The 24,595-nt window shown below is 55.0% G+C and overlaps 2 protein-coding genes across 2 annotated transcripts in view; one reads left to right on the top strand and one right to left on the bottom strand.

The window, feature by feature from the left end:
- Window positions 1-18,760, top strand: part of ADGRA2 (adhesion G protein-coupled receptor A2) — a 38,470-nt gene extending 19,710 nt beyond the window's left edge. The window contains exons 3-19 of the mRNA XM_019748135.2: window positions 2,789-2,860; window positions 3,158-3,229; window positions 3,395-3,466; window positions 3,767-3,930; window positions 4,386-4,599; window positions 5,150-5,314; window positions 5,909-6,107; window positions 6,583-6,732; window positions 6,855-7,016; window positions 8,306-8,530; window positions 8,719-8,935; window positions 9,635-9,843; window positions 10,521-10,648; window positions 10,951-11,074; window positions 11,527-11,672; window positions 15,493-15,582; window positions 15,816-18,760. Of these exons, the coding sequence (XP_019603694.2) occupies window positions 2,789-2,860; window positions 3,158-3,229; window positions 3,395-3,466; window positions 3,767-3,930; window positions 4,386-4,599; window positions 5,150-5,314; window positions 5,909-6,107; window positions 6,583-6,732; window positions 6,855-7,016; window positions 8,306-8,530; window positions 8,719-8,935; window positions 9,635-9,843; window positions 10,521-10,648; window positions 10,951-11,074; window positions 11,527-11,672; window positions 15,493-15,582; window positions 15,816-17,085 (3,679 nt within the window). The 3' untranslated portion in view covers window positions 17,086-18,760. The remainder of the gene's footprint in view (window positions 1-2,788; window positions 2,861-3,157; window positions 3,230-3,394; window positions 3,467-3,766; window positions 3,931-4,385; window positions 4,600-5,149; window positions 5,315-5,908; window positions 6,108-6,582; window positions 6,733-6,854; window positions 7,017-8,305; window positions 8,531-8,718; window positions 8,936-9,634; window positions 9,844-10,520; window positions 10,649-10,950; window positions 11,075-11,526; window positions 11,673-15,492; window positions 15,583-15,815) is intronic.
- BRF2 (BRF2 general transcription factor IIIB subunit) lies at window positions 18,699-22,599 on the bottom strand. The gene is made up of 4 exons (XM_019748139.2): window positions 22,304-22,599; window positions 21,541-21,600; window positions 20,782-21,103; window positions 18,699-19,979 (listed from the first exon to the last, which is right to left on the bottom strand). Exons 1-4 carry the CDS (start codon window positions 22,455-22,457, stop codon window positions 19,256-19,258), a joined length of 1,260 nt encoding a protein of 419 aa, XP_019603698.1. The 5' UTR covers window positions 22,458-22,599; the 3' UTR covers window positions 18,699-19,255.
- Window positions 22,600-24,595: the final 1,996 nt, after the last annotated feature.

Raw genomic sequence — 24,595 nt, 5'->3', positions numbered from 1 at the left:
TCCATCCATATGCTACATCTTTTCCAGATTCCAAAACCATGGCTCTGTGGAAGCAGGGAGGGCACAGGAGATTCCACATCACAGAAACATCTGTGCGTCCTCATGTCCTCACCTAAAAATGAAGGAATCAGACAATCCACAGCAGGGGTTCATAACTGGAGTTCCACAGGCCCCTGAAATCATATGCACAATGTTGGGTGTAGCGCATTATTCTGGGGCGGAAGTCCGTAGCCATCATCATGTGCTAAGCAAGAAAGGTGCAGAACCACAGACCTACAGGAGCCTCACAGGTCCAAAAAAATACCCAGGTTTCTCCTGCTGTGAGGGAGGGCACAGCCCCAGAGCTGCTTTCCCTACCTTAGGGACCAGGAGGCATCAGCTGCAGCATGTGTGGGCCCAACCCCATCAGGCTGGTAGAGCTCAGCCCTGCAAACAGCCCCTGGCCTGTGCACTTCAGGAGAGGACGCAGGACTGGCTGGTCCGGGCCAGCAAGCCAACTCCTAGAGGCACTGAGGGGGTATCTTGGTCACCCCAGAAGCCACCCCAGAAGAGCTTCCAAGCGAATACTTGGAAGCTCTTCTCTCAGAAGCACCCCCACCCCACCCCCAATGGCCTGGCTGCAGGAAATCCAGGGAAGGAAGGGGCTGGGGCCAAGAGGGCTGCCTTGCTCCCATCTGCAGAGCATCAGTGGGGCAGGAGGGGTGGGGGTTCTCAAGGGGGGCTGGGGAGGAAATGAGAATAAACATAAGTGAGCTAGAGGGAAGGGGCGGGGGGCTGCAGCCTCAGCCCCTTGGCAGCCCATGAAGGGAAGTGACACAATGAGGAATGTGTTTCCCTCTGCCCGCCCCCGCATGGGGGTGGGAGGCAGAGCCCTGAGAATGGCCAGACCCCAACAGAGGCCAGGGGGCACATGCTGGAACAGCATCGGAGTGGGGGCTGTGAGGGCGGGAGTCTGGGCAGCAAAGGGCGGGGGTGACGGCAGGAAGGGCAACCCTGGGCAGGCAGGCAAGGCACTTATCCAGTCCTCTGCAGTCTCAGTCTGCAGGAGTGTTCTAGGGTCTGAGGACCTGCACGTTCCCTGTGTGCGCCCAGCACCGGAGCACCTCCCAGCATGCCTGGGTATGGAACCATCCCTCCTCTAGGAAGCTGGTCCCTATGGTGGCTTTCCTTCTTTCCCAAGGGGACTCAGAGTTATGGGAGCCAGCTCGGTATGAGAAGAAGCTGAGGTATGAAGACCCCTGGCCTTGGGCTGGGCTGAGCAGGGTGTTTCATGGTGCTAGCTCTCCTGCGCTTGCTGTTTTCTCTCTCTCTCTCCTCTCTCTCTCTTTCTCTCTCTCTCTCTCTCCCTCCTCTCTCTCTCTCCTCTCTCTCCTCTCTCTCTCCCTCCTCTCTCTCTCTCCTCTCTCCTCTCTCTCTCCCTCCTCTCTCCTCTCTCTCTCTCTCTCTCCTCTCTCTCTCCTCTCTCTCTCTCCTCTCTCTCTCTCTCTCTCTCTCTCTCTCTCTCCTCTCTCTCTCTCTCTCTCTCTCTCTCTCTCTCCTCTCTCTCTCTCTCTCCTCTCTCTCTCTCCTCTCTCTCTCTCTCTCTCTCTCTCTCTCCTCTCTCTCCTCTCTCTCTCTCTCTCTCTCTCTCTCTCTCTCTCTCTCTCTCTCTCTCTCTCTCTCTCTCTCTCTCCTCTCTCTCTCTCTCTCTCTCTCTCTCTCTCTCTCTCTCTCTCCTCTCTCTCTCCTCTCTCTCTCTCTCTCCTCTCTCTCTCCTCTCTCTCTCTCCTCTCTCTGTTTATGTCCCCAACTGGGACTGTCAGAGCGAAAACAGGCCCCCTGGTGGGACAGCACCTCCCCATCCTGGACACCCATTTCCTCTCCCCACAGCAGGGAGCCAGCTCAGTTAACCCCCTCCTGCCCATAATCCAGAGATGTTCCTGAGGCTTTGGCAGGCAGAGCCAAGAGCCTACTGCCTCAGTCTGGGCTGGGGGTGGGGTGGGGGTGGGTGGCTGGGGGCTCCACCATCTCCTGTCCTGTCTGTGACCTGCTGGAGCTCAGCCCTGAGTTGGTACTTCCCTTGCCACCTTCTCTCGGCATTGTGCACTCCTGAGAACCCCTGGGAGGAAGTGGGGCAGAGGACTGTGACAAGCCTTCACCCTGAGGGGTAGGGCCAGGTGGTTTACAGCTCTGCCCTGAGGTGAGACGGGTTAGCGCCCATGTGGTTACCAACCTGCTGCATGACCTATTTCCTCCCTTGTCAAATGGAGAGCTCCACCTGTAGGATAGCTACAAAATACCTCCCAATCGCCAGGCTCAAAATACCTCCCAAAATACCTCCCCATTTCACCTTTGTAAAGCAATGTACAAAAGACTGAAACACCCATTTGGAAATGATTCTTACAACAGCCCTGTGAGATCCTCAGGGCAGCTCAGAGGTAGAGCGACAATGGGGCACCCAAGCCTCCCGACTCCTAGTGCGGTGCTCACTCCACGCGTTTCCCGTGCTCCACTTCCTCACACCAGGCCCTGAGGCCCTGAGGCCCTTCCATCCCATCTCGTGGCACCTACATCCTCCCTGACTTCTTTCTGATTTGTACCCCCCATGTCAGGCAGGGAGGCTGAAGAGTCCTGTCTGAGGGGTTGGGGTCCTTCATCCAACTTCCCAGCCAGTGCTGAGAAGAGCTGGGATTTAAGAGGAAATCAAGTCTCAATTCTTGTGTTGGCAGTGAGGCTACCCAGCCCAAGGGGAGTGGTGTGGCCCCCAGAGCGGGAGAGGTGTGAGGGCCTCCCCACTTGCCTCCCACAGGGACCTGAGGAATAATGTCATCAGCACGGTGCAGCCCGGTGCCTTCCTGGGCCTGGGGGAGCTGAAGCGCTTGTGAGTGGCATGTCCTGCCCCCCAAACCTCCCAGCCCTCCCCTTACCCCTGGAGAGGGTCCCATGGATCCCACAAGCAACCACCCCTCCTCTTCACCCCCACTGCCCCTTCTTCTCACCCACCTGCAGCTGCCCCACCCTCAGCATATTGATTGGGGGCAGATATTTCAAGCCCAAATCCCACCTCCTTCTTCACCCCACTCCCCACACAAGCCCCAGCCACACTTGAGTGTCCCTCACAAAATGATCTATGTGCTACCATGTGGCCAACTTGCTGAAGCTGTGTGTGTCTCTCTAGAGATCTCTCCAACAACCGGATTGGCTGTCTTACCTCTGAGACCTTCCAAGGCCTCCCCAGGCTTCTCCGACTGTGAGTGCGGGGAGAGGGGAGAGGGAAGGCCCATCCCTGAAGGAGGGTTGAAGGAGGAAGGCAGCCCCCAACGCTTATAGGTCCCTGCATGCTCTTCACGCACCCCTCCCTCCGCTGAGGCTGAAGGCCCTAAGATCCTGTCTGACTGTTCCCTGCCCCCTGCAGAAACATATCTGGAAACATCTTCTCCAGTCTGCAACCTGGGGTCTTTGATGAGCTGCCAGCCCTTCAGCTTGTGTGAGTATCTTTCCCAAGCCTGAAGACACAGACACCCCTCTCCTCCCCCTCGCCCCCCCTTCATTCCTCTGCCCAGGAGGGAGACACATAGGCATCAGGACCACAGCAGCCAGCCTTATGAGTAGGCAGGACAGACAATGGCTGAAACTCCACCATATTTGCCTTCCCATGATTGCCAGGCTTGTGCACACATACCCAAGTTTGCCCTCTTTAGCCTCAGTCCCTTCCTGGGGCTCCATCCCCACTCCATGAGCCCACATTCGTCTGCCCTACTCTGTGGCCCCTCTACCCACTCTGCAGGGACTTCGGCACCGAGTTCCTGACTTGTGACTGCCGCCTACGCTGGCTGCTGTCCTGGGCTCGGAATCACTCTGTGCAGCTGTCCGAGCGCACACTCTGTGCCTACCCCAGTGCCCTACACGCCCAGGCCTTGGGCAGCCTCCAGGAGACCCAGCTGCGCTGCGGTGAGCAAATCCTCACCCTGCACACCTGCCAGGGACCCAGCCTGCCCCTTTGAGCCCAGACTCCCTCCTGAAGGGCCCCACTGGCTCAAGGCTCCCTCTGCCTAAGTGTTCCTGGGTGGTGGGCATGTTCTCAGGGACATCTTCTCCTCAGGGCCCACTGGGGGTCATCCTCCATCAGCTTTTCTAAACTTCCTTTGGGGCTGCTGTTTTATGCTTTCATCTGGTCTCACCTCTTGGGGTGACAAGTGTGTTCTGCAAAGGAGCACTTTTACTCGATTATCCACAACCCCCCTGCTCCTCTCCTGTGCTCCTGTCTCTGGAGATGTTTCCTGCCCCCTTTTCCTTGCCAGGCTCCAGACAGAGGGGGCCTGGCCCTGCCCCTCCCGGACTCTCCCACAGGCATGCAGGCACACAGGCTGTGCACTCAGGCCGCATTGCTGTGTCTCCTCCCACAGAGGGGGCCCTGGAGCTGCACACGCACCACCTCATCCCATCCCTACGCCAAGTGGTGTTCCAGGGTGACCGGCTGCCCTTCCAGTGCTCCGCCAGCTACCTGGGCAATGACACCCAAATCCGCTGGTACCATAACCGGGCCCCCGTGGAGGGCGACGAACAGGCAGGCATCCTCCTGGCCGAAAGTCTCATCCACGACTGCACCTTCATCACCAGGTAGAGGCCCTGCTGCCCCTTCTCCGCCAGAGCAGGGGCTGGGGGTCCGCACAGCACCATGGTCCACCGCCCAGAGGAAGGAGCTGTGCCCAGACCCGTGCCTGGGGCAGCTTGGGCATATACATGTGTTCACGGAAATCCAGGACTGAGTCACAAACGGTCTAGATAGGGATAGAAATTAAATGCCTGATAGAAAAAAATGATTATATCTGACATTTCTTGAGAGCTTTTACAATATATTGTGACTCTCACTTATATATATTATCAGACTTAATCTCTCCAATAGACTAGCAAGAGAGGTCTTATTATCTCCATGATAAAGATGGGGAAATTGAAGTTCAGAAAGACAATATCGGAAGGTCAGTCAGAATTAAAGGAGCCTCTATTTGCATCCCTCACTCAGTGAAAGAATAAGGAATCTAACGCTCATGTCCTACCCACCATGGAGCGGGGCAGGGAGCCTGTGGGTGGCTGGGCCAGGGGCGCTTCGGGAGGGTGGCGTGGCCCCGCGTGCCGCGCTGTGAGCCGCCCTCCGCTCGCCCGCCTGCAGTGAGCTGACCCTGTCTCACATCGGTGTGGGGGCCTCCGGCGAATGGGAGTGCGCCGTGTCCACGGTCCAGGGCAACGCCAGCAAGAAGGTGGAGATTGTGGTGCTGGAGACGTCTGCCTCCTACTGCCCTGCCGAGCGCGTCGCCAACAACCGTGGGGATTTCAGGTTCGCTGTGCTCTGCTGCCCCAGAGACCCAACCCCCGTCCCTGAGCCACCTCCTAGGCACCCCGAACTCCTGCCTCTGAGACCACAGGTGACCAGGGTCTCCCCATCCGCTCAGAGAAGGAGAAAACACTTCCTTTTGTCATTTAGCTCCAAGCCCCACTCTTGTATTTAGAGACCTTATGTTTTTGTATAAAGTCACCATCTGAGATGTGCTACACAGAACAAAAAGGGTTTTATTTGCTTCCTTATGTTAGTAGTTTACAAAGCTCTCCTACATGAATATCACATTTATATCCCAATGGCTCTCTTCGTTAGGAAGGACAGGTATGATTCTCCCCATTACACACCTGAGAATACTGAGGCCCAGAAAGGATAAGTACTCAGAGTCCAGCCCCCAAAGCACCGTGATAGCACTACCAGAACAAACACGGTTAGAAGGAAGGTGGAGCTTGGGAACCCCTTGAAGGTGGGCCCCAAACCTCTCATCTGGATCTTTCTGCCAGGTCTCCAGGGGTCTGGCATCAGTCCTCAGGGCAGGGGAGGGGCCCTGCCCTGAGGAGCCTGGGTCATCACAACTCCTGCCTCTGCCCCCAGGTGGCCTCGAACTCTGGCTGGCATCACAGCCTACCAGTCCTGCCTGCAGTACCCTTTCACCTCAGTGCCCCTGAGCGGGGGTGCCCCGGGCACCCGGGCCTCCCGCAGGTGTGACCGAGCTGGCCGCTGGGAGCCGGGGGACTACTCCCACTGTCTGTACACCAACGACATCACCAGGGTGCTTTACACCTTCGTGCTGGTGAGGCCAGGGCAGTAGATGGGCAGGGGCACCCCATCAGCTCTGGTTCGGGGGATGGGGAGGGGAGAAGCCTCATGGCTGCTCCTCTACTCCTGGGTGTGTGCAGTGAGGGGCTCTTGTTCTCCAGCTTTTCTTCTGCCAGGGGATTCAGCCCCCAAAGCCCTACTAAAGAAGCCTAGGCAAGCATCTTTATCCCCCAACATAGCAAGGGCAGGCTTATGCCGGGGTGTGGTGGGGGGTGAGGATGAACAGGACAGCTTGAGGTTGCCCCATTGTCCCTGAGCCAGTGGCATTAGGAGGCCTTGAGTTGTGATGAGCCTACGCCTTACATGTGCTTCCTGTCCTGATTAGACCCAGCCAATGGGCTAGGCCCCTCTCCCCAGGTACCTCAGCACAGAAGAGGGGTCCCCTAGGGGCAGTTCTGGGGGAGGAGGAGCAAGGCTGGACGAGCCCTTTCTACCCCCAACACCTCCAGATGCCCATCAACGCCTCCAATGCATTGACCCTCGCCCACCAGCTGCGCGTGTACACGGCCGAGGCTGCCAGCTTCTCGGATATGATGGACGTGGTCTATGTGGCCCAGATGATCCAGAAGTTTCTGGGTTATGTTGACCAGATCAAGGAGGTGAGGTTCACCTGGGCTTCTGGGGCCCCTGGAAACCCCACCCCACCCCATTTGCTCAAGCCTGTCACACGCCGGCCCCTGGGTCCCAACCCCACTCCTACCTCAGTGACTCTCCCCCCCAGCTGGTAGAGGTGATGGTGGACATGGCCAGCAACCTGATGCTGGTGGACGAGCACCTGCTCTGGCTGGCCCAGCGTGAGGACAAGGCCTGCAGCGGCATCGTGGGTGCCCTGGAGCGCATTGGGGGGGTTGCCTTGAGCCCCCACGCCCAGCACATCTCTGTGGTAATGTGGGTCTGCTGGGAGGGAGCTGCTCGGGGGACCTGGCACTGGGAGGGGCCTTAGCGTCACCCAGGAGGGAAGTGCTTCTGTCTCAGGCAGCAAGTCCTCCAAGTGTGCGCCCGCCATGAGCCCAGCTCGCAAGGACCAAACTCGTCTCGGTTACCAGTTGTGTGGAATCGAATCCTGAGTTGTCAGGGGCAGTGCAAAGAGAGGGAGGCCAGGGACACTGGAGAACTTACGAGGTCGGACAATTAAGTTCACAAACTCATCCTAGAAAAAGTGCTACATACATCATTGCTGAATATCACTATGGTCACTTTCGAAGTACTCCCCTTGGGAAGCTGTGCACTGACGCCTGTGCCTAGTCTACCCTTCAAAGCAATTTTGGAACTTTTTCTGGAATGGCCATCAGAGCTGTCGTTGTGTTACTCTTGATGTCCTGAATGTCATCAAAATGCCTTCCTTTCAATATTTCCTTTATCTTTGGGTAAAGAAAGAAGTCATTGGGGGCCAGATCAGGTGAGTAGGGAGGGTGTTCCAATACAGTTACTTGTTTACTGGCTAAAAACTCCCTCACAGACAGAGTCCTGTGAGCTGGTGCATTGTCGTGATGCAAAAACCATGAATTGTTGGCGAAAAGTTCAGGTCGTCTAATTTTTTCACTCACCCTTTTCAGCACTTCCAAATAGTAAACTTCGTTGACTTTTTGTCCAGTTTGTACAAATTCATAATGAATAATCCCTCTGATATTAAAAAAAGGTTAGCAACATCGTTGCAACAAGTTTGTGAACTTAATTACCAGACCTCATATACATGATGTTATGGTGGGGACAGCATCGTGATGGAGTGTGGGTAATGGAGACTTTTGTTCCCTGAGAAGAGGGGAATACTTCCATAGGTGGGTCGTGAACCAATTAACAACCATGGCCCAGCACCTTCTACATGCAAAATATTGTGCTGGTGTCTTTGGGAGATAAAGGAGGTTGGACACAGACCATGCTCTGTGGCTTAGTTGGGACAGCAAAAGTATGTGTTAAGAAGGGAATAAGATACAAGTAGGGCTTGAATGAGTGGGAAGAAGGGCCTTAGGAGGAAGGAGAAGGCGCTATGGCCAGGGGGTGGGGAAATTCCATGGCATACCGAAGGCTGGCCAGGCCCTGAGAAGAGTGAGGAGTAAGGGGGAGAGGGCCTGAGCAGATCTGCAGAAAGAGGGTGTGCAGTCTCAGGCAGGAGAAGGCCAAGACTGGGCCTACATAGCTCAAAGGGTGGGGTGACAAGTTCGCTGTCCCTAGAACTCGAGGAACGTGGCATTGGAGGCCTACCTCATCAAGCCGCACAGCTATGTGGGCCTGACCTGCACCGCCTTCCAGAGGAGGGAGGCAGGCCCGCTGGGAGCCAGGCCCGCGGGCCTTGGCCAGAACTCCTCGCCTGACCTGGAGCCCCTAGCTGATCAGCAGCTCCGCTTCCGCTGTACCACTGGGAGGCCCAACATTTCTCTGTCGTCTTTCCACATCAAGGTGGGCACTGGGGCAGGGAGGATGCTAAGAGGGGAGGTGCTGAGATGTAGGTACCTGGGAGGGGTGGATGGTGTGAGAGGAGGCAGGACCCAGAAAAGGGGAGAAGGGAGGGCAGAGGAGAGGGTGGAAGAATTAGAGTTGTGTGTTAAAGTCCGTGTGTTTCTGAGGAACTCCTGTGTCCCCCCCAGAACAGCGTGGCCCTGGCCTCCATCCAGCTGCCGCCCAGTCTGTTCTCATCCCTTCCGGCTGCCCTGGCTACTCCAGTCCCCCCAGACTGCACCCTGCAACTACTCGTCTTCCGCAATGGCCGCCTCTTCCGCAGCCATGGGAACACCTCCCGCCCTGGAGCTTCAGGACCTGGCAAGAGGCGTGGCGTGGCCACCCCTGTCATCTTTGCAGGAACCAGTAAGGGAACGAATTCCCTATACTGCCTGGAATCCTTCCCACGTATCTGCCCCGTGCCTCTTTATTCTGCCCTTCCCTCGCCCACAGCGCCCCCTAACGCCTTGGTGGAGGTGGCAGAGGATGGTGGCCCCTCACCATCTCCAAGGAGGATGGGGGGACAGAGATGCCAGTAAAAAAGGGATTGGTAGAAAAAAGGCTCAGGAAGACACTAGGTTTTCTATCCCAGATTCGTCCACTTTCAAAAGGGCTGTAAGCACAAACCCTTGATCTATGTGGGCCTCCCTCCATCCCACCTTCCGAAAGCGGGGCCAACTCTCCCTCATGGGGGTGCCCTACTGAATCCTCTCTCCACCTGGGTTTTCGCTCTTTCAGTATTACCTTCTACCTTCTTGTCCCTGACTCTAGGCTTAGAGTCTTCTCTTTGGGGGGGGGGGGGGCCCATCACCACCACTCTTTTGGTATGTAGAGTGGGCCACCTCCCAGTGCTTTTATAATATTTTGATTCATCCTGGTATCTCCCCAATTAGACTGAGGACCTGGAGGGCAGGCCCGCATTTGGCATCTAACTGTCTCCACCGAGCCCAGCCCACCCCCCCACCCCCCAGGATGTTCCATGCCTGCTCAGCTGACCTGCTTCCCTCCACTGGGCCAGGCTCCCACGACCTGGTTGTGCCACGTGGGCTTCCCTTTCCCTTGTAGGTGGCTGTGGCGTGGGAAACCTGACGGAGCCAGTGGCCGTTTCACTGCGGCACTGGGCTGAGGGGGCTGAACCTGTGGCAGCTTGGTGGAGCCAGGAGGGGCCAGGGGGTGCTGGGGGCTGGAGCTCCGAAGGCTGCCAGCTCCGCTCCAGCCAGCCCAACGTCAGCTCCCTGCACTGCCAGTACTTGGGCAATGTGGCTGTGCTCATGGTGAGTGTCGGGGGACCAGGGAACAAGGAATATGTGCGAGGTATGGTCGGTCGGGGTTCTCGAATCACCTGGGCCGCCATGAAATGCAGAAAGGACAGCAGCCTTATCAGGCCTCATAACTGTCAGGACACATGGAGAAATGTCCCTCTGGTCTCCCCCACACCTTTCATCTTGAGGAGACAAGGAGATCCTGCCTCCACTCTCACATTGAAAGAGAGGGACCTGGAACTACCCCAACCTGGTCTTCACGTCCTGCCCTCTCTGAGACCAACATTGTTAAAGTGCAAAAAAATCTGGGAACATTTTTCTGGTCACCCCTGTCCAGTTCCCACTCCCTCACATTTTACACCCTACTTTCTCAGGTCCTGAGCAGACATGCAGCAGTATTATAGACAGAAACTGCCCCCTCCCTTCCTCATCTCTGATTTTCAGGCTGGGGACCTGAAAAGTCCCCAGAATGGCAAGCAGTAGATTATTAACACTACTTAGACCAGCTTCCTTAGGGTGGATGTCATGGTGTTTACATCTTTGCCAACCTGGATGGACTAAACTGAAGAGCAAAGCTGACCCGGCTTGGGAAGAGGAAAACTGGCCTGAGGGACTGACTGGTTAGGACTCCATGGGGCGACCTCTCCTCCTGGCTTCCTAGTACTCACCTTCTCTTTCCCACTTTCCAGGAGCTGAGTGCCTTCCCCAGGGAGGTGGGGGGCTCAGGAGCAGGGCTGCATCCGGTCGTGTACCCCTGCACGGCCCTGCTGCTGCTCTGCCTCTTCTCCACCATCATCACCTACATCCTCAACCACAGGTGGGGGCTCCTGCAGGAGGGGATGTGTGGTGGGGAGGCCAGGGTCTCACAAGTGTTCTTTTCCCAGGTGGGTCCATGTGATTTTCCCAGGCTCTTGCCTAGCATTTTATTTGAAAGTTCTGGGGTTAGAAAATATATTTTGGGAGTTAAGGCCTTCCTGCCTTGGGGCCTCTGTCACATTCACACACATGCATGCCCACAGATGCCTGCCAACTCCTCTCTGGCCTCCCAATAGCCTTGAGATCCTATGGGCCTGACCTTGGGCTAGGTGGCCCATTAACTAAAGACTGTTTCTGGGGCAGCTCCATCCACGTGTCCCGGAAGGGCTGGCACATGCTGCTGAACCTGTGCTTCCACATGGCCATGACCTCCGCCGTGTTTGCAGGAGGCATCACTCTCACCAACTACCAGATGGTCTGCCAGGCGGTAAGCAGAAGGGGCTGGGTGGGGAGGGTGGGGCTCCAAGATTAGTGATGACAGCCTAGGCATGTAGGGAGGGACAGGAGAAGAAAAAGGGGGCGCACACTAATAGGCCCCAGCTCCATTGTTCTCCTTGTGTCATCTTCCTTGTGAGGGGAGGGGGACATGAGAGTAGAAGGGGTAAGAAGCAAAGAAACTATGAGGTGGGACTTCAGAGTGGAGAGAGGGACCTGCCATGGAAGGGAGGTCAGGGAGGAAGCAGATGGCAATGACAGGGTCGTGGGGAATCACCGGAGTGGGAGAAAAGCCTGGGATAGAAGGAGGGGCTAACTGCAGGGAGAATCTGGTGGAGTCGGGGGTGGGAACATGGTAGGAGCGGGAGCACACTGCAGGGCAGAGGCTCTGGGGTGGCCCAGCAGCAGCCGCCGCCCCCCAGCCTCAGTGCCTTGCTCTCGCAGGTGGGCATCACTCTGCACTACTCTTCACTGTCCACACTGCTCTGGATGGGTGTGAAGGCCCGCGTTCTCCACAAGGAGCTCACTTGGAGGGTGCCCCCTCCACAGGAAGGGGACTCTGCCCCACCTGCTCCCCGTCCCATGCTCCGGTACATGCTTCCAACTATCAGCTTTGCAGTGGGGAAGGGCTCACAGGGGGGCCTAGGACATCAAAATCTGTTCTCCCAGGGTGGATGCAGGGTGGATCCAAGGTCCGGGAGACCACTCTCCAAAGACAGAAGGGGCAAGGCCCTATATGGCGCCAGGTTGCCGAGGCCTTGTAGTGGGTGCATCCTTAGGGCTTCTCAGGCATGACAAGACCAGGGAAGGAAGTGACTCCCACAATGCCAGGGTAGGGCACTGAGCAGGGATCCTGGGAACCTGAGTGGCACCCCGACTGCTGCACTGCTTAGGGTGAGAGCTTTTCTGGCCTCTGTCCCTTAGAACAGTCTTGGCCAAGTCGCCTAGGGATCAACCAAACCTATCCTGTATGGGGCCTTACATCCCTGGCAACATATTCTGACAGAATTGAAAGAAGAGGATGGGACAGAGACCGAGTCAAGGGTTCTGAGCACCAGGTTCCTCCTCGTTCCCCATCTCTCTGACCCCCAAACCCTATTCCTCTCCAGGTTCTATCTGATCATGCGAGGGATCCCACTTATTATCTGTGGCATCACAGCAGCTGTCAACATCCACAACTACCGGGACCACAGCCCCTAGTGAGCACGATTCCTGCCTGCCCCAAACCTACCCACCCCAGCACTAGATGCCTTCTACTCCACTGGCAGGGGCACCTCCTGGCCCATCCAGTGGCCCCACCCAAGCCCACGCATGTTGACTAAGCCAGTCTCTGTCAACTCACTGTGTCTTCTGTGTCCTCAAGCACCCCAGCCTATGGGCCCTGCCTCAGACCTGCTCCCCTTCCTCACCCACTGCCTGTGTCTCCCCTCAGCTGCTGGCTGGTGTGGCGTCCAAGCCTAGGAGCCTTCTACATCCCGGTGGCTTTGATTCTGCTGATCACCTGGATCTATTTCCTGTGTGCAGGGCTGCGCTTGGGCTCTCTGGCACAGAGCTCAAAGGGGGCACCAGTAGGGTCTCCCTGGACCCAGGGGAGGAACTGAGGGGTTCCACTAGGCTCCGGAGCAGCGGTCCCCTTCTGAGTGACTCGGGTTCCCTTCTGGCTACTGGGAGCGCCGGAGTGGTAACACCCGGGCCCCCGGAGGATGGTGATGGCCTCTACTCTCCGGGAGTCCAGCTGGGGGCGCTGGTGACCACACATTTCCTGTACCTGGCCATGTGGGCATGTGGGGCTCTGGCAGTGTCCCAGCGATGGCTGCCCAGGGTGGTGTGCAGCTGTCTCTATGGGGTGGCGGCCTCAGCCCTGGGCCTCTTCGTCTTCATCCACCACTGTGCCAGGCGCAGGGACGTTAGGGCCTCCTGGAGTGCCTGCTGCCCCCCTGCCTCGGCCTCACGCGCCTCACCCCGGGCTGTGCCCTCCGCCCCAGAGGACGGTTCCCCAGTGTTCGGAGAGGGGCCCCCCTCCCTCAAGTCCTCCCCGAGCGGCAGCAGCGGCCACGCGCCGCCCCCAGGCCCCTGCAAGCTCACCAACCTGCAGCTGGCCCAGAGTCAGGTGTGTGAGGCGGGGGTGGCGACCCGTGGGGAAGGGGAGCCAGAGCCTGCAGGCTCCCGGGGAAGCCTCGCCCCCCGCCACCCCAACAACCTGCCCCACGGGCGCCGAGTGCACAAGAGTCGGGCCAAGGGGCATCGTGCGGGGGAGGCGGGCGGCAAGAACCGGCTCAAAGCGCTGCGCGGGGGCTCTGCGGCCGGGGCAGCGGAGCTGCTGTCCAGCGAGAGCGGCAGCCTGCACAACAGCCCGTCCGATAGCTACCCCGGCAGCAGCCGCAACAGCCCGGGTGCCCGCCTCCAGCTGGAGGGTGAACACACGCTCACGCCATCCGAGGGCAGCGATACGAGCGCCGCGCCGTTCCCCGAGGCGGGCCGGCCAGGCCAGCGCCGCAGCGCCAGTCGAGACAACCTCAAGGGTGGCGGGGGTGGCGCGCTGGAGGAGAGCAAGCGCTGCTCGTACCCACTCAACACTGCCAGTCTGAACGGCGCCCCAAAGGTGGCAAGTACGAAGAGCAAAGCTGACCCGGCTTGGGAAGAGGAAAACTGGCCTGAGGGACTGACTGGTTAGGACTCCATGGGGCGACCTCTCCTCCTGGCTTCCTAGTACTCACCTTCTCTTTCCCACTTTCCAGGAGCTGAGTGCCTTCCCCAGGGAGGTGGGGGGCTCAGGAGCAGGGCTGCATCCGGTCGTGTACCCCTGCACGGCCCTGCTGCTGCTCTGCCTCTTCTCCACCATCATCACCTACATCCTCAACCACAGGTGGGGGCTCCTGCAGGAGGGGATGTGTGGTGGGGAGGCCAGGGTCTCACAAGTGTTCTTTTCCCAGGTGGGTCCATGTGATTTTCCCAGGCTCTTGCCTAGCATTTTATTTGAAAGTTCTGGGGTTAGAAAATATATTTTGGGAGTTAAGGCCTTCCTGCCTTGGGGCCTCTGTCACATTCACACACATGCATGCCCACAGATGCCTGCCAACTCCTCTCTGGCCTCCCAATAGCCTTGAGATCCTATGGGCCTGACCTTGGGCTAGGTGGCCCATTAACTAAAGACTGTTTCTGGGGCAGCTCCATCCACGTGTCCCGGAAGGGCTGGCACATGCTGCTGAACCTGTGCTTCCACATGGCCATGACCTCCGCCGTGTTTGCAGGAGGCATCACTCTCACCAACTACCAGATGGTCTGCCAGGCGGTAAGCAGAAGGGGCTGGGTGGGGAGGGTGGGGCTCCAAGATTAGTGATGACAGCCTAGGCATGTAGGGAGGGACAGGAGAAGAAAAAGGGGGCGCACACTAATAGGCCCCAGCTCCATTGTTCTCCTTGTGTCATCTTCCTTGTGAGGGGAGGGGGACATGAGAGTAGAAGGGGTAAGAAGCAAAGAAACTATGAGGTGGGACTTCAGAGTGGAGAGAGGGACCTGCCATGGAAGGGAGGTCAGGGAGGAAGCAGATGGCAATGACAGGGTCGTGGGGAATCACCGGAGTGGGAGAAAAGCCTGGGATAGAAGGAGGGGCTAACTGCAGGGAGAATCTGGTGGAGTCGGGGGTGGGAACATGGTAGGAGCGGGAGCACACTGCAGGGCAGAGGCTCTGGGGTGGCCCAGCAGCAGCCGCCGCCCCCCAGCCTCAGTGCCTTGCTCTCGCAGGTGGGCATCACTCTGCACTACTCTTCACTGTCCACACTGCTCTGGATGGGTGTGAAGGCCCGCGTTCTCCACAAGGAGCTCACTTGGAGGGTGCCCCCTCCACAGGAAGGGGACTCTGCCCCACCTGCTCCCCGTCCCATGCTCCGGTACATGCTTCCAACTATCAGCTTTGCAGTGGGGAAGGGCTCACAGGGGGGCCTAGGACATCAAAATCTGTTCTCCCAGGGTGGATGCAGGGTGGATCCAAGGTCCGGGAGACCACTCTCCAAAGACAGAAGGGGCAAGGCCCTATATGGCGCCAGGTTGCCGAGGCCTTGTAGTGGGTGCATCCTTAGGGCTTCTCAGGCATGACAAGACCAGGGAAGGAAGTGACTCCCACAATGCCAGGGTAGGGCACTGAGCAGGGATCCTGGGAACCTGAGTGGCACCCCCGACTGCTGCACTGCTTAGGGTGAGAGCTTTTCTGGCCTCTGTCCCTTAGAACAGTCTTGGCCAAGTCGCCTAGGGATCAACCAAACCTATCCTGTATGGGGCCTTACATCCCTGGCAACATATTCTGACAGAATTGAAAGAAGAGGATGGGACAGAGACCGAGTCAAGGGTTCTGAGCACCAGGTTCCTCCTCGTTCCCCATCTCTCTGACCCCCAAACCCTATTCCTCTCCAGGTTCTATCTGATCGCGGGAGGGATCCCACTTATTATCTGTGGCATCACAGCAGCTGTCAACATCCACAACTACCGGGACCACAGCCCCTAGTGAGCACGATTCCTGCCTGCCCCAAACCTACCCACCCCAGCACTAGATGCCTTCTACTCCACTGGCAGGGGCACCTCCTGGCCCATCCAGTGGCCCCACCCAAGCCCACGCATGTTGACTAAGCCAGTCTCTGTCAACTCACTGTGTCTTCTGTGTCCTCAAGCACCCCAGCCTATGGGCCCTGCCTCAGACCTGCTCCCCTTCCTCACCCACTGCCTGTGTCTCCCCTCAGCTGCTGGCTGGTGTGGCGTCCAAGCCTAGGAGCCTTCTACATCCCGGTGGCTTTGATTCTGCTGATCACCTGGATCTATTTCCTGTGTGCAGGGCTGCGCTTGCGGGGCTCTCTGGCACAGAGCTCAAAGGGGGGCACCAGTAGGGTCTCCCTGGACCCAGGGGAGGAACTGAGGGGTTCCACTAGGCTCCGGAGCAGCGGTCCCCTTCTGAGTGACTCGGGTTCCCTTCTGGCTACTGGGAGCGCCGGAGTGGTAACACCCGGGCCCCCGGAGGATGGTGATGGCCTCTACTCTCCGGGAGTCCAGCTGGGGGCGCTGGTGACCACACATTTCCTGTACCTGGCCATGTGGGCATGTGGGGCTCTGGCAGTGTCCCAGCGATGGCTGCCCAGGGTGGTGTGCAGCTGTCTCTATGGGGTGGCGGCCTCAGCCCTGGGCCTCTTCGTCTTCATCCACCACTGTGCCAGGCGCAGGGACGTTAGGGCCTCCTGGAGTGCCTGCTGCCCCCCTGCCTCGGCCTCACGCGCCTCACCCCGGGCTGTGCCCTCCGCCCCAGAGGACGGTTCCCCAGTGTTCGGAGAGGGGCCCCCCTCCCTCAAGTCCTCCCCGAGCGGCAGCAGCGGCCACGCGCCGCCCCCAGGCCCCTGCAAGCTCACCAACCTGCAGCTGGCCCAGAGTCAGGTGTGTGAGGCGGGGGTGGCGACCCGTGGGGAAGGGGAGCCAGAGCCTGCAGGCTCCCGGGGAAGCCTCGCCCCCCGCCACCCCAACAACCTGCCCCACGGGCGCCGAGTGCACAAGAGTCGGGCCAAGGGGCATCGTGCGGGGGAGGCGGGCGGCAAGAACCGGCTCAAAGCGCTGCGCGGGGGCTCTGCGGCCGGGGCAGCGGAGCTGCTGTCCAGCGAGAGCGGCAGCCTGCACAACAGCCCGTCCGATAGCTACCCCGGCAGCAGCCGCAACAGCCCGGGTGCCCGCCTCCAGCTGGAGGGTGAACACACGCTCACGCCATCCGAGGGCAGCGATACGAGCGCCGCGCCGTTCCCCGAGGCGGGCCGGCCAGGCCAGCGCCGCAGCGCCAGTCGAGACAACCTCAAGGGTGGCGGGGGTGGCGCGCTGGAGGAGAGCAAGCGCTGCTCGTACCCACTCAACACTGCCAGTCTGAACGGCGCCCCCAAAGGTGGCAAGTACGACGACATCACCATAACCGGTGCCGAAGCAGCCGGAGGTGGCTGCATGAAGACAGGCCTCTGGAAGAGCGAGACCACGGTCTAGGGTGGGGGTGGCCGACACTTTAGGACAGGCTGGCCACACAGGCTCGTTACCCCAGCTTCTGGGGATGGGGGACCTCAAAGACGTCCTTTAGTACGTCAACAGATTTGAGGTTAAGGTGCCGAGGGCTGCACCTGGGCTCACCAGCTTTAGTTCTGGAGGCTGGGAAAAGGATAAGCAGAGGCCTGCCCCCACTAAGCGAGTCAGCTCTCTGGGGTAGCGACAGACAATCCCAGGGCCACAGGCATGATACATTTCCGTCCCAGCCCAGGCTAGTTATCTGCCATCCAGGGTAATGGGGAAGGTCCTGTCAGTCTGTGGAGTGATGACTACAAGGGCACAGCCCAGGCAGGTTCCTCCTGAGGTGCTCCCTGCATCCTGTCCCACTGCCGCACTGGTGGTCCTCAGCCTGATCAGGAAAACACAGATGGGAGCTTGAGCACAAGGCTCTCTCACCGCCCTCTGAAGTCAGCCATCTGTGCCGAGATCCTGGGGCCTCTCCCCCACTCAGTTTGTGGTGAACTAGGAGCCAGCCTAGCAGATGAGCCAGGTGACCAGGACCAACAGGAGGTGACAGGGTGCTGCTTTTCAGATTAACTATGCAAGAGGAGGGGGGCAGTGTGGAAGGCAGCTTTGAGGACCAATTAGTGCTGTGGAAGGTGCACAATTAGGAAGGGACACTATTCCCACAAGAATGGTACACAAACCCTTCAGCAGGGCTCCGAAGTCACACTTGAGGACTAAGCCAAGGTCCTACACTGAAGAAGCTGCCTCTGCCAGAAGCCTGGGGCTAATCTGAGAAAAGCAGAGAGTAGTGCTTAGATCTGGGGCTGAAGTTACTCATGCCTTAAATCGAGTCCTATAAACAATGCTCTGAAGAGGGGTTCCACCACTGGGATGTAGGTGGTGGTAGAAAAGTGCTTACTGTTCAGTTACAACACCCATGTCCCCCATCTCAACCTTCCAACAACAAGGAACTGAGGAAGAGGACTTCCCTGCCTCCATGAGGCCACATGGAAGTACCGTTCCAATCACTTGATCTCTAGCTCCATATTAGGGAGAAATGTCCAAAACATCAAACCAGCTTCCTGCCTCACAGAAGCCCAAGCCAAGTCCTCCAAGGAGGTGGGCAGGGTCCCTGCAGCTCCCCTGGGGCCTGCGCCTCCACGACTTTTAAACACCAGCACTCATATTTTTCCCCAACCTAAAAAGCAAGCCTTTTAAGACACCAGCCTTTTAAGACAAGACTCAGTGAAAGTGGAGGGAACCTGGGGCCGCGAGAACAGCATCCCGAGAACAAAGCCTGGTCCAGGTCTCCTCCCAGCCTCCATGTCACCCCAGCCTCATCACCAAGGTGAAGAAGACAAAAGAAAGAAAACCCACACGCCTTGGGATGGATCCTGTTATTTATGCTTTGCTGCACGGACAATATTAGACAGGAAAAAAAAAAAAAAAAGCTTTGTATTATTCCACATATGCTGGCCGCTGTTTACATACCCTGCCAATGCCTTAGCACTGGAGAGCTTTTTGCAATACGCTGGGGAAAGGGGAGGGAGGGGATGAAAAGTGCCAAAGAAAACATGTTTTTAAAAGCTCGGGTTTTATACAATAGAATGTTTTCTAGCAGATGCCTCTTGTTTTAATATATTAAAATTTTGCAAAGCCCTTTGAGCTGTAACTTTAGTCCACCCACAGTCCTTTTGTTATGAGGTAGAGGATCGCATGACACCACATGAACTCACAAATGCCTGGGAAAGGATACAGGGCAGAGTTGCACAGTTCCTGTCCTCTGAGGGCTGAGACCATTGGAAATGCCAACTGCTCCACACCAGCAAGGAGGCCCCATCAGCGCAGTAGCAGCACTGAATCCAATTCAAACCAGGAGCAGGAGAGAGCCTGACCCTCTCCCGGGAAAGCCATCCACAGAATGTGAACATATGCAACCTGCTCTTTGGCACCAAGCGGGGGGGACTCTGCCCAACCCAGGCGCCCCTGCACTCCTGATGTCTGCTCCAGGACTCGGGCTCCAATGAACTGCAGGGTCCCACTTAGCTCCTTTAAACAGGAAAGACAACACCTAAAGACTTGTATACACTTATTTCTCTAGCTATGACAGGCCTATTATCAAGCTGCTGTCAGAATGAGGTGGAGGGCTCCGCACCCCCGATGTACATCAGGGAGGGTTAGGACCACTGGTGGCAGCCTGTCTAGCAGCTTGGGCTCTCTGAAAGTCCCTAACTTCCTGAGGGGTACGCAAATACTGCTCTATTTCACTATCAGAAATGTTCTCATCTCCAGTGACCGTGGAGACAGGAGGGGTAGGACAGACCCGCTTTGGGGGCTTCAACATGCAGGGTGGGAGGAGGAGGGCAGGACTAGCTGATCGCTTCCCCTCAGGCAAATCTAAGGAACTGCTCCCCACTTCTGTTCCCTGTCCTTGCTGCTGTCCCTGTTCCTGCAGCTCCTTCTGGGCCTCCACCTCTGCTGTTCCTTCTCGAAAGGCCTTGCGAAGCAGTGTGTGGCGGTGCTGGAGCAGATCGCCGATGTGCTTCACCACAGACCGTTTGTCAAGTTTCAGAACCTGCAACCAGGCCAGCTGCTCAGCCATCCTCAGTAGCACAGCCAGCAGCTCCTGTAAGCGGGAAGAAGCAGGGTAGGGCAGGTCCACATTTGCTAATTTACAAAATCGGGCCAGGGAACATGTCAGACGATCTGAAGGCTTCAACGACTGCCAAGCCAGGAAAGTAGCAGCAGTGATGACAGGCAAAGGATGCCGTCCAGTCACCAGCCATGTCTCATCTGCCAGCTCCACCAACTGCAGTGTTCGTGACAGCATCTTCTCTTTGTCTTCCACGTATTTGGCGGGCACAGATGCGGAGGCTTGGAACAGTCTGAAGCTGAAATAACCAAAATGAGGGTCTGGTCTCAATGCCTATGGGCGCAGCTCTTCCAAAGTGAGGAAGAGCAGTCTGCTCAAGCTGGGTAAGCTGTTCTAGCCTCTTGGGAACACTCAAGTTTGCTGGGCAGGAAGTTTCATACAGGTACTGAGGAGACAGGGTGAGTTTTCTGCTTGTGAGGTGAATGCAGAAGGGAGCTAACAATTGTTGAGCACCCCGACAGCCATTATTCTGAGAGCTTTAAAATGTTCTTTACTCTACACCCTGTTACGTGCATTTATAGTTGAAAAACGCCCACAGTCATCCATCTATGAAGTAACCAAGTTTCAAACCCAAGACTATTTGACATTGATAGCCTTTGTTTTCTACAGTATTTGTCAGGAAAAAAAACAACAACCCACAGCTACTTTAAAAAAAAAAAAAAGAATTAGCTTCTAACTACAGCTCTGTCATCTACTATATTTTTTCAGCTCCATTCGCATACGATCCCACTGAGGCAGGCCATTGTGTACAGCAACACAGGCCACACACCACATGAGTGGTGTAACTCAGAGCCCTGTGCCAAGGCTAATGCCCACTTTCCTACATCATTAGGTTGCTGTGAAGGCAAGGGGATTTGAAAATTATAGCATTCTAGAAAGGTAAAATGGGATTAACCTTACTAGTACTAGGCACACGAGAGGGAGAATAGATTTTTCTCCCACATCCTTTTAGATGGGCTTTGGTCAAAAACAGCCAGCCAAAGGTAAAAGGATTCGGGTATAAGGACCCATCCCATGCCATTGTCTCCCACTAGACCTACCTGCCACAGTAAGTCTTCACCAGGTCTGTCAAGCACAGAGATGGCACATCCAGCCCTAGGAGCTTCACTATCTGCATGAATGTGCCAGAAAACACATCCAAATCTGCATACAACAGGGTGCAGATGGTTCCCATGGTTAGGGGCCAGTTATGCTGCCGGCAGGTGATTAAGACACAGCACCCCACCAGCACCTCCTTCTTTTGCAGTCTGGCAGCACGGATGCCAGAGTGCCGGTATGCCTGTTGATAGTAGGCAACTGCTGTGTCCTCAAATGTTGATGGCAACTGCAAAACTCGACAGAGGTCCCTCACTCGGCGGAGCCCTGGGAAAACCCGCAGCAAGAGTTAGACGGGTCAAAAGAGCTACTGTGTAGCTAATAGCAATTTCTGCTAAATTGCCTCCAATACACAAATAATGTACAGAATCTTTCTACAATGACAGGAGTGACATTTGGTGAAGTCATTTTAAAGGCGAAAAGAAATTTGTGGAAAGAAGTCACACATCAGCTGGTTTGATTCAGGGCCAAGCCAAAGTTTGACCTGGACTCCCTGAGTCTATCTCAAGCATATCCCCAAACAGACCCAAAGCTTATACTGAATCGATACCTCTCCTGGAAAACATCCCCATCCTTTATTTCTAGTTACTATTCTCTTCGACTCTACCTAACATGGTAATGCTGAAATCAGGAAAAGCAAGCACATAAACTGGACGATCAGAATTTTCTTTAAAGCCACTGTGATATAAAAAGATGATTCTCACCTCGTTGTTCACTGCGACTAACTTGTTCATTTTCCCCCGTGCTTCGGGAATATGTTACTTCTGTAAGAAAATGGACGAGAAGTTTGTTTAGCCTTTAGCACCAGATCCTGCCCTCCCAGCGCACAAAGCTAGGGAAAATGCAGATCATTAGGCATCTGCTCCCTGTCTCACAGAAGGTGCTCATCTATGCACGTTAAAAGTCCACCTGGTTTTCTACACCCACAAGCAATATCAACTACACAGAGACTGCGGAACATTAGGACTGCTCTAAAGCAGCTCTAAGTGTTCAAAATTTTCAGACATTTTAGTACAAATTTGTACCCTCTTGTAGAGCCAATCTAGGCAATTGTCCTGGCTGCTGATATTGAGGACTGCACTGGTCAGAGACTTGGAAAGCAAAGAAAGAAAGATGGTTTGACAGTTAGTGCTAAAAACTACTTCGGGATAATAATATGTGTAATATTTGCAAAGAATTGATCCACAGTCTTTCCACCATTACCAAATCAGGTTAAGTTGGATGGAACTTTGTTTCTTTTGTTCAATGTCTATTATACCTACTATACATGCCAGATGTTTTATGAGATGCTAGAAAAACAGACGAATGGCAGTCCCTGACTTCCTGCAGCTCATTCTTTTAGGTCGTTTTCTCCTGTATTTAAGTGTGTACGTGACGACGACTGGACGGGAGATAAGAGGAATCTGATGTCAATACTTCTATCACCCCAGGCTGTACCCACATCCCTGGAAAGATTGGCACAGGTACCTCGGAGGTTGCCCTCGTCGCTGAAGGTGGTAGTAAGGACGCCTTCGGTGACCACGCAGCCGCAGTCGGAGCACACCAGCTGGCTCTGCGAATAGTGCGAATCTTCCACGAGCTCAGTAGAGCCGCAGTCGGGGCACCGGCCTCCGCTCGGCATCTCACAAACTTCCCGGTGCTGCGCAAGCTTTCCGATACCGACCACTATCGGAGTCTTCTAAAGGGGAGCCTTCTAAAGGTTGCACCTTTCTCTTCCGGCCAGCGCAACAGCAGTACAGGTAGGTCCCTCCGCAAAGCGGCTGCACGAAACTTCCGGTCCGTTCCTCTGAGGACTCCGGTAGAAATGTTAGCTAGGAGAGAAGGTTCCTAGCCCGGACTGCGTCTTCGGGTTTCCAGGTACCTGCAGTTAATTTGAGGAGGGCCAGACTAGGGGTTGAATTTGGGTGAAATTTCTACCTAAACAGACAGAAATTGTTGCCTTTCCCAAACAACTCTCCTTTCTAAAGCGCTAAGGGGATTGCAGATTCTCCATTTCTCTTTAGTAACTAATGTTGATTTTTGGCATAGAACAAAGTATGTGCCTAAAAGGGAGAGTAGTGTAATGAGAGAGCAGGAAATTGCGTTCAACTTTCCAGAGCAGCTTTCCCAAGCAAGTTTGTTTCCTCCCTTTGCAGTCTATTGTTCTCAACTGTAGAATGAGGGAGTATAATTAAAATCCGGAGTGGCAAACTCAAATGCTTTCAGAGGTTAGACAAGAAATGTCTAAGGGAGTGAAAAAAACATGAAGTGGCAAGGCCTTTGGCAAATTGGAGAGTACAAGCAGATTCAGATGTCCTTAAAAGTCTTGAACTTTAAGATGCTTCAAGATCCTGGCTCCAAAGTTTCTAGCTTGGTCTAGTACAGATGAAAGAATCTTGAGCAAAATTGATGCTATTACTGAAACCAAGCTTACAAATAGTGGACTGAAAGGGGCCACATACTAAACCTGACAAGCTCAGGGGAAGCCAGCATGGTGGGCCTTACAAACTCAGAGACCGAAAGTAACCAATAGGATGGTCTGAACATAAAATTCCTAACTAAAAGTGAGTCGTGGCAGGTAGTCACATCCTGGGCCTATAGCTTCCTTGACAAAGGTCAACCTTTACCTTAAGTAAACCTGTCTATTGCCTTTTTTGCATGTAAGATAACATACCCTTGGGAAGTGAGAGTAATCCCCCTTTCATAGACCCCTCAATGTACAACTGAGGCACCAGAATACGAAACCACAGAATTCCTCATTATTATCTTGCTCCCTGAATACCATCTCTGTGTTCTATAAATGTTAAGTATTAACTATCGTGTATTCACTAATGTAAAAGAAGTGTGTGTCTCTCCATTTTACTTTTTATCCAATCCCAGAGATTTCCCCATTTTGCTTTGTCCCGCTCCCTTAATCTACCACCAATGAATTTCATGTAACCCTCTCTACGTCTACCTCTTTGATTCTAATGTGTCAAATAAGCGGCAAAACTGCTATTCTTTGGAGCATTTTCTCAATCCATTGAGATTTTGCTTCTCATCAATTGCCATCAGTTTGGCTCAAATGAACTCATTAAAATTCTCTACAGGTTTGGACATTTCTTACATTGACAAAATTAAAAATTATGTATGACATGTTTGAGTATAAATTAAAAGTCACCAAAAGGAGAGTATGTTTTCTTTTAAGTACTAATTACACTCTAAGAACAGAGATTTTAGTGCCTGAAAGTCTTAGAATCAATTGTGTCTGAAAAATAAGACAAGTGAGTTAAATGACAAGGACGGCCAGAGGTCTGTCCTTAATGACTCCAAGAAAGCAGATGGGAGTCATCATGGCAAGTGCTGAAAGTGTGTGGAGGAGAATTTCTGTTTCTCAAGCTGACAATAGAGGATTTCAGGCAGGCCTCTGGCATTAGCAGATTTTAGAAGCTATTGTGGGCTCAATTTCACCCTTGCATTGGGAGTTGGGATGGAGAGTGAGATCAGCCTTTCACACTGAGGACAGAAAATGATGGGACAGCTCCTATGCAGAATGAATTGAAAGTTGAGGGTGTCTTGTCAGCCCCTTAACAAATAGGGATACTCCCTTAAGGAATAATCAGTAAATTATAATGCATCCTAGAGTTGGGAAAATTTTCAAAAGAAAAGTGGTACTTATTAGTCTGGAGTTGAGGCTACACAATAACCATGTATCTAGTGAGTCCTCAAACAGAGCACTTGAGCCTCAAAAAGAAAGAGGTCTGATCAGACAGCGATAGGTTCTTTTGAAAGAGTTATAAT

The sequence above is a fragment of the Rhinolophus sinicus genome, linkage group LG04 (genome assembly GCF_036562045.2).
Source record: "Rhinolophus sinicus isolate RSC01 linkage group LG04, ASM3656204v1, whole genome shotgun sequence".
Taxonomy (NCBI): domain Eukaryota; kingdom Metazoa; phylum Chordata; class Mammalia; order Chiroptera; family Rhinolophidae; genus Rhinolophus; species Rhinolophus sinicus.
The sequence above is the reverse complement of the archived record's forward strand: the minus strand, read 5'-3'. Positions and strand labels throughout refer to the sequence as shown.